This window comes from Myzus persicae, unplaced genomic scaffold, assembly GCF_001856785.1.
Source record: "Myzus persicae strain clone G006 unplaced genomic scaffold, MPER_G0061.0, whole genome shotgun sequence".
In the NCBI taxonomy this organism is placed as follows: Eukaryota; Metazoa; Arthropoda; class Insecta; order Hemiptera; family Aphididae; genus Myzus; species Myzus persicae.
This window is the reverse complement of record NW_019101153.1, coordinates 323-14,081: the sequence shown is the minus strand read 5'-3', so window position 1 is coordinate 14,081 and position 13,759 is coordinate 323. Positions and strand designations below refer to the sequence as shown.

The 13,759-nt window shown below is 29.0% G+C and overlaps 1 protein-coding gene across 1 annotated transcript; it reads left to right on the top strand.

The window, feature by feature from the left end:
* Positions 1 to 8,377: 8,377 nt before the first annotated feature.
* On the top strand, positions 8,378 to 10,393 carry LOC111027966. The gene has a single exon (XM_022306484.1). It carries the CDS (start codon positions 8,378 to 8,380, stop codon positions 10,391 to 10,393), a length of 2,016 nt encoding a protein of 671 aa, XP_022162176.1.
* The last annotated feature ends 3,366 nt before the right edge of the window (positions 10,394 to 13,759 follow it).

The following is a 13,759-nucleotide window of genomic DNA, read 5'->3' as shown; positions in this document are numbered from 1 at the left end:
ATTTACGGATGACAATTATACTTGGAAATGAATTTTAAGTTATATAAATCAAGCAATTAACATAATTTGTTATTACAATGTGTTTTTTAGGGGGATGATTGCTCATATTATCTCACAGAAGTGAGAAATATCATTTTAAAAATTATTTAATATAAATAGTATTCTAATAAATTGAAAACTATGTACAATTTTTCTTTATTCAATATTAACTTACCGATCAATAAATGGTAAACTGATAGCTTTTGAAAACATTTTTTCTTTTTAAAACCTTGTAATGAGTAAGAAATTAAAATGTCATCATTGAACATTTTAACCATTATACAACGTACGCTGTCTCCAACACTTTTTGGGCCCACAAATAATGATAATTTTGAAATCTGCATACAAACACTTAATATTAATTATAGTTATAATTTGGTAAAACACATATTTTAAAAACATACCAAATTTGATCTAAACTGCTTATCGGTTTCCAATTTGATTTCCAACTGATTTAGCTCTTCAAGTGAATTAATAGGAAAAACGTCTTTAAGATCTGGTTCATTCAGTGTTTGTGTCATATTTGAAGATGTGTTTTGGAACTGTGTATTGAGTAAGTTTTCCACTGATAAATTTGTTGCGGTTGTTGTGTTAATCACTTGAGCCATATCAAATTTAAGTTTTGTTAATGTATTAACCACAAAATTTTGGAAATCTAAAATATTGTTACTATAATTAATTATTTTCTAATAAATAATGTAATAATATAAGTATATTGACTATATAATGCAATAAACATAATTCAAAATTTCCTAATTAGACTTTTCTCTTTCTCTCTCTCTCTCTCTCTCTCTCTCTCTCTCTCTCGCACACATAAAAAAATATATAATATCCATTTAAGCTCAATAATAATAGCACATAACAATTAAAAATATAAAATTAGATTCAAATTTACAATATATTTGTTACATAATACTGTTTTATTTAATAATTTTTTTACAGAAAAAACATTATATTTTTTTTATTTAAAAGTTTAGTTATTCTCAGGCATATGTGTACATTGAAATATATTACAGAAATTTAGGATTCAATATAAGTTTTATTTAAAATTGTTATAAATATGAAGTTACTACAATTTAACATTGAGGCAATACTATTTATTTATGTGTATTGTTTATAAATAATATTTTAGTTTTTGTACACTTTATAATTTTATCTAAAGTAAATAGGAATACATACCAACTGATGGCATCAAATATTTATGATCCTGCTTTGGTTTGCTTATGTTTCCTAAATCAAATATTGAAGCCAGTATTAATTATATATAATAATATAAAACGTATACTTATTATTTATACTTAAATTATTATTTATTATTTTACCTTTATTGGATGGTTCAGACATGAATAAGGATCGCTTAAACGTGTTCACTGTTGTTGGAGTATTACCAAATGTAGGTTGAGATACTGAAATACCTGCATTTTTTGTTTGTGAATACTGTTCATTTAAAAGATTGTAGTTGTTTTCAACAATAAATTTTCCACTTGGTGAATTTAAAATAAAATTATCTACAGTTGGTGATTTCTCTGGTGTCATATCATCTGTAAAATTAAACTATTAGTTATAAACAAAAATTATACATACCTACTATGCATATACAATATATTTAAATTGAATACTAATTAATAATATTTTAATATAAAAAAAATAATATACCATTCACAGTAAATTCTGCAGGTTGGTACTCAGGATCTTTATCAGTATCATCATTATCCTCATTTTCAGATTCAAACATATCAAAATCAACCAACTTCTCTGCAGTTTCATTTTTTTCTATTTGAAATAAAAGCATTACAGAATATTTAAATAATATATTTATATAATAAAAATGAATGTTGAGATTATAATTTATAAATATACATAGGTATAGGATGTCCCGTCAGGGTTTTGAAATTCACAGGGACGACTTTAAATATTTCATATTTTAACTAAATTAAATATTTTGGTAAAAAAGTTTAAAAAAATATTCTATTATTTTCAAAAATTAAAATAGCTATATTGTAGTTTATTTTTCTTAATATTTTGATGTTACATATTATTTTCATTAACCTCACGATTTAAAAGTTTTTAATTTTGACAAAAATTAGGTATTGTTTACCATAGTTCATGCCAACTTGTCTCATTTTCTGATAATATTTGTTACGGACTATAGTAGGTAGTATGGTATCAAATATCAATTAATTAATAATACACAATTTTTGTTTTTAAAAACTAGAAAAATTATTAAAAATAGTGAGGTTAACGAAAATAAAATGTTGAAATGTCAAAATGTTCAGAAAAATATACTTAACGACATGGCTATTTTCAGTTAAGTAGGTAGTTAAGTAGTAAAAATAATTAAATTAAATTTTTTTTTTAACTTTTTACCACAGCATCAAATTGAATTAAAACATGAAATATTCGTAGTCCTTGTTCCTATCACTCTTATAAAAAAAAACTAGTTATAATATCTCCATTATTTTAGGAGATGCTCATTTCTTGAGCAAGAGACATCCTGTATAATATTAAATTATAAAATAGTGTTCAAATCATTTCATTAAAACAAAATTTTAACTTTCTTAAAACAAATTGACAATTATTATTAATTTCCTCTAGTTGACTTGACATTTAACTTGATATATTATTGTAATAAATAGTCCAAACTAATACGCTAATTAAATTTACTATTAAAAATTTTTATCATAGTTCTATTAATGTTTAAAATTAAAAAACAAAAATTTATCTTTTATAGTAATAGTTTTTTTTTACTTACCTATGACAAAAGTTGGAGGACTTGGAATACGTTTAGATTTAACAGAACTTAAATTTTTACGACAGTTATTATCTTCATTTCCTGAAGATAAATCTGTAAAAAATTGTGCTTTGTTAGCTTTTTGACGAGCTTCATGTAAACTACCTACAAAAAAAAAAACCATAAATTATACAATTTTTTAATTTAAGCTAAGTCTTACTATATGAATGTCCAAGAGCTCTAGCTGGAAACCACTGAAAATCAATTTCATTTGGATATGCTCTTTTTTCTATCATTTTTTTTACAGAATGTTTTAATATAGGCCAAGCACACTTGTTTTCTTTTTTTTTGTACCAGATATTAGGAACTGATTCAACAGTATCATCTCTAATAAAATGTACAACAGTCCACATTCTGAAATGTAAATGTAAATTCTGAAATGTGAATCTATGATATATACAAATAAAATTGAAATTAATTTACAACATAACTTACAATAATAATAAAACAAAATGTACATTCTTATTAGGCTTAAATTATAAAAATACAATTTAGGAATTAATTAAAGGCATTGCAATTAATAAGTGATTGTGAGTTATTAACATTATTTTTTTTTCAATTTCAAAATCATTCCAGTATTTTAAATTTTCCGAAAGATGATTTACAATACAAATATTAAATAATGTTGAATCAACTGGATTCGTATAGAATATAGATTTACTTTCAAAAATTTTTCCAATAAGTATTACATGATTTTGACAGTGTACAATGTTTAAACATTTTGCAACTTCTCCACTTTTAGTAAGGAAAAAACTATCTTTATCAACAGATATATTAATTTTTGTATGATTTATTTGTAATTGTTTGTACTGAACTCCATCAATGTTGCTAACTAATGGTCCATTTGAATGTGGTTGTGATAGCAAAAATTGTTTTGAATTTTGAGGTATTTGTATCTTGGTGTATTTTTCTGTATATCTATTTACTAATTGTTCCAATGGTTTATCATGTTTTCTTATTTTAGATTTTAACTCTTTCATAAAATTTTCAAATATAAATGCACTGCTATTATCCAGCGGGCCATAGTATTCATAATCGTCTGATATATGCAGAAGTCCATGGACATTATGTGAAATGTGTTCACGACCATAAATTATTTCAAAGGTTTTTACAAAGTAATTTAAAAGTTGTTTTGCATACGCTACATAGTCTTGTCGATTTGGACTTAGCAGTATTAACATAGCAACATGCAAAACCATAAAATTTGTATATATATCTTTTTTGACAATATTTTTTAATACTATCGGACCTATATATATTAAAAATAACCTTAACTCAGTGGCTTTCCACCTGCCCACTTCATGTATTTCTCTTGCTTTTCTAACAAAATCACTAGGTATACAAGAATTCATACTTAATAATGATGCGTTTAATTGTTTAACATTATGGCTAGACAGGCGTACATATAATGGTCCTTTATGCAGCCAAAGTAAAATCAATTTTCTTACGACTCCGAGGCAAACTAAATGCATATAATCTAAAGAAAATAACTGCACCAAATCTAGTCCTGGTAACTTTATAAGGTCTGATAATGTGTTCCCAACATGATGCTCATCATGTAACCTCTTTAAATACATTTCATGTGTCCTTTTATCAGATTTTTGATCAGAGTATGGGAAACAGACACGATTTTTATAATACTCGCCTTCTTGAACACATCGAGTACAAGAAAAAAACCCTGAATGGCCTTTGATTTTTAATAAAAAGGCTTTAGCTGGGGCATCACATACAAATACATGTATTGATACTTTTTTATTAGAACCATTTAGTACAATACCATTAACTATGAGTTCTTTAATTTCTGTAATGAAATCTGCCATAAAATCATTGCTATCTTTTGGCTTAGCTGTTCCGTGATAAATGCCTACAGGAAAAACTTTCTTTGTTGTATCAATAATATATGCTAAAATAGGCCAAATCTGACTATTGCTGCTTTTGGCTAAAGGAAGACCATCAATACCAATGGCTATTTTAACCTCACTCAAATCAGATGTTGCGTATCTTAATATTCCTGCAGTTAAACCAAAATGATAATAATGACCGGGATTTACACTTCGAATATTAACTCTTTTTTTTGGTGTACTTAGTAATGTTCTACAATCATTTGGCAGATCTTTAGTGTTAATTACTTCATTTTTTTTCATTAATTTTAATAGTTTATTAACAGTAATGTTGGGGACATTACATTCGATAGCCCAAGTGCTCAATTCTTCCTTAAAATTATTAGTTGTTATGTATTCCTGTTCTATTATTTCATGGTTGTCTGGTGTTTCATTAAATAAGTTTAATGGAAATGATGTTATAGGTATAGCTGATACTGGCTCGGTGAAAAATGTATTTGTTTCTATTTGTGATGTTCTTATTAGGCAAGTACTTGTGGATGGGATTTTTTGTGACTCTAAAGTAATTTCATCTGTATTGTAAGTTGGTTCTACTTGAATATTATAACTACTAATAGGATATATTTTTTTAATATTATCTAATTCTTGTTTTCTTTTCCTCCTTTTAGTTCGATTACTTTTTATCATTTTAAAAATGGTGAATAAAAAATGTTTGTAAAATAAATTTTAAAACCTGAAAAAAATTATTTATACCTGATGTAGTTTTCAAAAACATACCTACATATTATAGATATTATAATATATATGTTAGACTAAATATGTTGAGTAAAACAATTAAGTATTTAGATATAATATTATTAATTAACTTAAAGAAATTATAAATTATAATAATAAAACAAAATATTTGGTGCAGATACTTTAATGGTACACTTTAAATACACATAAAACTTATTTTTTTTTTTTTTTTATTAGAATAAGCCTCGGCAGCGAAGGCCACTGGCTGACATTTGACAATTAACATGAATTATATAGATTAGTTACTACAATGATTTTGTTTGTACATTACATATAAAACTTATTATTTATCACATATTATCTAATTTTAAATTGAATATAATAATTAATAATATACCTAAGGCAAATAATTAAATAATTGATTTTAAAAAAACACTATAATAATACCTATTATTTTATTTACTTTAGTTATCCTTTAATGTTGGAAACATTATCTGGCCTTCATAGGCTCAAAATCTCACAAATTAAAAATATTAAAAGAAAAAGTCTAAATAAATCAATAAGTACCTACCTAATATAATTATTAATGTAGCGTTATATAGATAGTAGTCAGTAGGTACACTATAATTGTATGTAGTAGGTATGCCACTATGCCACCACTATGTACTATTATTTAATAATATTTTTGAAGAGAATCAACATATCTATTAAATAATAGGTATCTAAATATTTTTTTATTAACATCTAGTTTTAACTTATGTCAGTATACATTTGTTTAACATAATATATAGGTACTCGTATTTTGTAATAAATACCTTCGGTTCACTTTTAAGTAAATTTTAGGAACAAAATGGTTAGGTAAATCCGGGTAAACCAAAAATTATTGGTAAAAAATATAAAATATGCATTATTATGTACAATATTGTAACATAATATACATGTATAATATTACCAAGATAATTATAAAATTAAAAAAATATATATAGGTAGGTATAAGTATTTACGTACCAGGATTTAAAGAGAAATTAATAGGTGTTTACTATTTATATTAGAATGGGAGGAAAAAGGTTCTTTATGAGTCTGTTTTACAATAGTGATTCGAAGATTAAATCGTCAAAATCATAGGATCAGACTGTTCAGAGGCTGGATCAAGTTTAAACTGTAATATTATAAAACTTACTATAATATATACACTTCATACAATTTTGATAGTTTTAAATATGTTTCAAACTGTATTATGAGGTACGGGCAGTGGTAAACACCAAATATACAATATAATACAAATTATATAAATATCATGGTAATATGAGGTAGGTACCTATACTAGCAAGTCGCAATAAGTACGAAATATTATTGAAATGTGTATGTATATGTGTAACTATATTACCTATGTAGTATTAAGCAGGCTAAAATATAAATATTTCTTAACTACTATATTATCTACTAAATAATTTATATTACATAAAGTTAGTTAGTAAAGTTACTTACCTGTTTTAAGCAAACCGAGACTGAAGACTGTCGATTTTAATTTAATTTTTTACAATAATTAATACACGTGACTTAGAGCTAACACTCGGTAGTCGGTCTGCACTCTGCGGTCAGAATCAGAAACTCAAAACAGTCAAAACAAAGACCAACTGAAAAATAATTATATTATTATACCTATATAAAAAGTAGTGTTGCCGATTACAGAATGTTAAATTACCCTACTACGTTATCAAAAATACCGCTTTTACCACAATGAAAAATCGTATTACCACCATAATGCCACATATTTTTAATTTAAAAACATCAGAAACGAGTATAATAAAATATAAAATAACGTATTACGTAATAATAAGTACAGAAAATTATTAAATAACAATCATGGGATTTCCCATGCGTCATACAAAACGAATCCCAATAGTGAATAATTCAATAATAATGCAATAGTAAACAAAATAATCGCGCAGAGTGTGTGTGTGTTAAACGTCGATTGTCAATACTCAATACTCAATTCCCATCATCTATGTATATTGTATTTGTATACACTCTGTAGCTGTGGCGTGTGTATGAACACCGCAGCTAGTTCCAACTTCTAATCTAATCGTCTTATTATTATAATACTATTAATAAATTATGGTTATATCGTTCATTTAAAATAGTTTGTATTTAAATGAATATAGACAATTTAGTACGCTCACGCGACAAACAGGCATATTTATAAATTATACATTATTTATTAATATGTATACACTATTTTGGTGACCAGATATAATAATCTAAATAAAGGAGTAGGTACATTTTAACACTTAGCTCTTTTTCTATGTTAATTGGCCCATGTGTATACTCTTCTACCCATTTGCCTATGCCATAGCCATCATAGGCCCATAGCCCAAAGGCCATCTCCATCTATAATATAAATCGTTTTTTTTTATTATGTAGGTAAATCATTGAATGTTCCTAAAATATTTGTAAAAGTTTCAATACCGAATATTATATCCCTAATTAACTTGGAAGCTACATTGAATATTACGAATAAAATATTATTTTATGTTATTAATTGTAGATTATCTAAATGTTTCCTAATAGTAATTATTAAAATATTATAAGTTCAACGAACTTAAAACATGTTAAAAATATTATGAAAATAATGGTTTTTAACATTAATAACATAATGTTATTATAATATTGTTGCCTAACTTCTTATTTAATATTATAAAATACACTTAGTAAAAATATTTAAAAAATATTTAAAACTAAATATTTTTATTTAAATCAACATCAAATGTTTTTTTAATATGAAAATTAAAATATTTTAAATTCAACCTAGAAAAAACGTTATCATAACATTATTGTTACGAAATTGTTATCTGGGCGTCTCTGTACAGTAACATATGGTACATCTTCTGCTCCTCATCAAGCATTGCGAACCTTACAACACCTAGCGACGATCGAGGAGACAAAATTCCATATCGCTGCTCAGATCCTCATGCAAGACACATTTGTGGATGACATACTCACGGGGGCTGATACCCCAGAAGCAGCTTTAGTGCAGCAATCACAATTAATTGCTCTATGCAACCAAGGCCAATTTCAACTTCGGAAATGGGCCAGCAACTCTCCTGTGATCCTTCAGGCTGTATCGAAAGATGAGCGCTCCATGTCATCTGATGTATTATTCGACGATGAGCTGGAGGCTGGGCTGAAAATCCTCGGGATGCAATGGAATCCAAAACTTGATCATTTCTCTTACACCTTTCAGTGTCCAAATGCAAGTACAACGAAACGTTCGATCCTCTCGGATCTTGCACGCATTTTCGATCCTCTCGGTTTTCTCTCACCTGTCACCTTTTTGGCAAAACACATGATGCAGTTACTATGGACATCAGGAATCGGATGGGACGATCCCATTCCCGAACAGGTGCACACAATGTGGCAGCGGTACCAAGGTGAAATTCAATGCATACAAAATCTGAAGATTCCCCGACGACTTACCACGGAAGGAGAAACTCAGTATGAACTCCACGTCTTCTCAGACAGTTCCGAAAAGGGTTATGCGGCCGCAGTGTACCTACGTTGCGATTCTGGAAACCGCGTTTATTGCAACCTCGTCACGGCAAAATCCAAGGTGTCACCTCTGAAACGAGTGACTATTCCACGATTAGAATTGTGCGGTGCAGTGTTGGCAGCTCAACTGTTGCATTATGTGTATGAACTTCTCAAACAACTACTTTCCATCAACGCCATGCACGCCTGGACTGATTCAACGACCACTCTCGCCTGGATTCAATCATCTCCACATCGATGGGCTACGTTTATTGCAAACAGAACCAGCCAGATCCAGAGCCTCACACCACCATCACTCTGGCGATATGTTCCAACCAGCGAAAATCCGGTAGACTGCGCGTATCGTGGACTCTACCCTACTGAACTCCTGAAACATCCAATGTGGTGGAATGGACCTGCGTTCCTGGTTCAAGATCACAATACATGGCCCTTATGTTCTGCTACGGCCGTCACAGACCTTGAAGCACGACCCACAGTCCTCGTGACAACCCGGACCAACACCATTTTCGACCGTCTCTTCTGTCGATTTTCGTCATTACAAAAGATCATTCGCATCATCGCATATTGTAAACGGGTCTTTGCGAACATCAAACCCGACAGAATCGACCCATCAACCACCGAACTAAGTAACGCACTGGAGGTCATTATACTCGCCGTACAAAGCCAAGCGTTCGGTGACGAACTTACGCAACTCCGCGATCCTACTCACAAAGGTGTTAGCAAGTTACGTGGCTTGAATCCATTTGTTGACAACCGTGGAATTCTACGAGTTGGAGGTCGTCTGGTTCACGCTGATCTTCCGTGTGAGCAGAAGCACCCTAGTCTTCTCCCGAGGACACATCGATTTACTCACTTGCTAATTGACGACACCCATCGTCAGCACAAGCACCCGGGGGCTACAACACTACAATCCATCATCCAGCAACAGTATTGGATTGTAGCCAGTCGTCAAGTTATTAAATCTCGTTTACGTCACTGTATTGCCTGCTACAGAACTCGTCCTCGAGGAGTCCAGCCCGTAATGGGAAATTTGCCAAAATTCCGTTTACAGCAAATAAAGCCATTCACCGCAGTCGGGGTCGACTACGCTGGTCCAATCATGTTAAAACCATCAACAACGCGCAGCACTGTACCATGCCAAGCATACATATGCCTCTTCGTCTGCATGGCAACCAAAGCGCTACATCTTGAACTCGCCTCAGACTTGTCCACTGAGACTTTTCTGATGGCCTTTAGTCGTTTTATTTCACGCCGAGGCCCAATACAACAGATACACAGTGACTGTGGAACCAACTTTGTAGGCGCCTCCAAGTTGTTTGAAACAGTTGATCAATTCACGCAATCCGCTGAACACCAGGAAAAGTGTAGAAGCTTTCTCACAGCGCGGAACATCAGCTGGCACTTCAATCCACCATCCACACCTCACTTCCCCAGATAGCAAAGAATTATTTTTTTTATGTTTTAAAAATATCATTCTCATAATAATATGATTAGAAAAACATTTTTTTTAACTTATTTTTTGATTTGAAAAATGTCAAAATGATGTCTTATGAATATTTTTTGGCCACAAGAGTTACATTAATATATTAATTGAAAAATAATATTATAAAATATTTTTTTCGTATTATCAATCAAATATTTTTTTTGTGACATCAATATAATATTTTTATAAATAATGATAAAATAATAATATATTAATAGCGATACTCGCAATATAGTATAATGTAAAATGTATAATACCAATAAAATAATATGGTATCTGATATAACACTGTAAAATTGNTTAACGAAACCACGAGGGGTTTTACAAGAAAAACGCGATAGTATCCTACAAAATCTGTCTCAAGTTCTCCCAGCCAACAGAAAAATTTTTTGGGAAAATATTCCAACATGCTAATTATTATAAAAATTATGTATTTTAAAGTATTTTTTTTTATTTATAAATTGACTTAAAAATAATATTTTTGTTTTGTGAATTCTTTAAAATTAAAATGTATAAATAATTTTATCATATCAGAAATTGTTAATTATGAGTTACGGCATTCTTGCTTTTGAATAGTGTAGCAAAAGTTTATACCAATACTAAGGTACAACGAGTAAAGTAAAATATCTTGTTAATTATTAATTTAATCATATTTATTATTGTTTCATTGCAATTCGTTGGGTAAAATTACATAAGAAACCATATATCATATTTAAATAATTAGAATGTACAAGGTGTTATGATTTTATGAAAATACAAAATACAAAAACGCGTTTTTTTCAAAATCGTTTTTTCGGTGACCTACGGCGTTTTCGCTTATGACGGCAGAATAGGTATACCAATACGGGACACGGGCACCTATATAATAATGGTAATAAAATAATATTATATTAATATTGTATATTATAATAGGGGAGTTAATAGCGTTACACCTATAAGTAAGCTTGAAGCTAATATTATGCAATAAGCAGATAAGCTATACACCTTAAGGTTATACACATGAACACATTTCTTCCACGAAAACTATTACGATCATTCATACTTGCTGCATACCTACATGATGTCAATTATATTATTTCATATTTTATAATATTATAATTTATTATTTTACACAATATTTATTTTTCGTAACAATTTGGGTTCTAACTACGAGGCTAAGAAGGGACTAAAATGTAATAGCTCAAAGGGGGGATAAATAGATGTATGGAGGGGCTACGCCCCCTACGCCCCCCTCTAGTTACGCCGATGGGTGCCCGCAGGGAGGAGGCTAAAGGTGTCATTCTCCCTAAGGATTTTGTTAACAGTGTAGGTACGGTGTAGAGTAATGATAGAGTACTGATACTGTACATAATACGCATATGTACATTATTGTTCTATGATATAGTAATATAGTATAATAAGCATAATAATATAGTTTATCATGTTTATATGTATATTGGTATCATATAATATGCATATCAGTTTATAAAATATTTCTAGAATAAAAATGTATTACTCTGATTTTAGCATACTATACTGATGGTGCAGAGGACTTGTAGCATTTGCATATTTGTTTTGCACAGTCACAAAAATAGTAGAGTTCGTAATAAATACGTTTCATGCCTTCACAAAGCTAGTTTTGAAATTTCATTTGTTTATATAAATGCATATTTTGAGTTTTTTTTGTAGGGCATTTATTCAATTTTATACTTTTGGAGGCATACTTTAACTTAATTAATAATTATTAATTTTATCCACTGACATTTTTATTTTAATTAATACAAAACATGAATGTGTTTTTAATATTTCTGTCGTATGATATGATTTTTAACTGTCCGCAGCGGCACGGTTTTCCTAAAAGCACTTGAAGATTGTCGATAAGACGATGAGATGAATTTGCAGTGTATTAATTTTATGAATAGACAGATAATCGTTTACGAAGTTATGGTGGATTGCCGTCATTTCATTTAATTTTTAAAATTAGTATTTTGGGTATAAATATATATTTTAGATACATTTTACATTCTAAGGGGAGCGATATATTGATTTTACAATGACGTGTGTTTATATATTTTGTGTCTGTGTACTGGTAAGTAGTCAAAATTGGAAATAATGCTTCAATTTTCAACTGCAGTATCTTGTTCGATGGGAAAGTGAATCTAGTTGGCGGATTTGGGAGGCCAACATTTAAATTCTCAGTAGTCTTCAAAAGCAACGGGAAAAACAAAAAAAAAAAATTAAAGAAAAACAGGAATTTTACGTAAAATTAGTTTTCGACAAAATTGATTTTGGTTTTTGGTGTAATTCTATAGCAAATGTCTGTAGATACTTGAAATTTACACAATATGTTTATTTTATAAAATCCGATACCTACATGATAACATTTTCAAAATATTTTAAACTATTCACCAACATTTTCAAATTTTTTTTTAGTTCTTTTTTTTATACCTGTCAATACAATTTTATTTGTAGGGTCAAAAAGCGCGAAAATATAATACAAGGTCCTGATATATTGTTACAATAGCAGTGGAATAATATTAAAAATAGATATGTGAAATTTATTTGTATAAACATTTAAAGTTCGAATTTTGACAAAGTTTATCAAAATCTCGAAAATAATCTATTATTGTAATTAAAAAATTATAAAATATAAATTCTAAAACAAAGATTTTCATAAATAGTTCATACTGTAACCAAAAAATCTAAAATATATATGAACACAGTAATTGTATACAAACATTTTAAATTCAAATTTTTACAAAATTACATACCTACCAAAACCAATCATCTTCATTCCTGAATGCATGATTCGCAGCATTATTACTTATTAGGTATTTCTTAGTATGTTTTTCTCTACTCTCTACTCTTAATATTCTATCACATACGTTCTCAACCATTCCGAATGTGAATGGGACCAAAGATATCAACCCAATGTTTCATGTCCTTTTTAAGCATGCCATTAATAATATAATTATAATTACACGAATTTACGAAAAAATGTTTTATTATAAAAAAACAAAACTAACAATAGGTATTACATAGTCAAAGACTCAAAAGCCAAATTTACATTTTTGTGATAAGACACTAGTCTGTAAAATTAGTATATATCATAATATTATAATGCTTAAGTTAGTTTTTCCCCTTAAGATAAATATTTTAATATACACATATACAATATAGGAATCGCGGTAAAAAAGTCCGTCGTAGATAAGTCCTAAGCTTAAAAAGTTCCAATGTATATTTACACTAATTATTGGAAGTTTGATTGTGCATAAATAAGGGATAGGCCATAGCTACATTAATAAAATAGAGAAAAGTGTGCCGGAATGGGGAAGAGCGATAG

Coding starts and splice junctions, on each gene's coding strand:
- LOC111027966 (XM_022306484.1), top strand. CDS start 8,378: ATGCAAGACACATTTGTGGATGACATACTCACGGGGGCTGATACCCCA.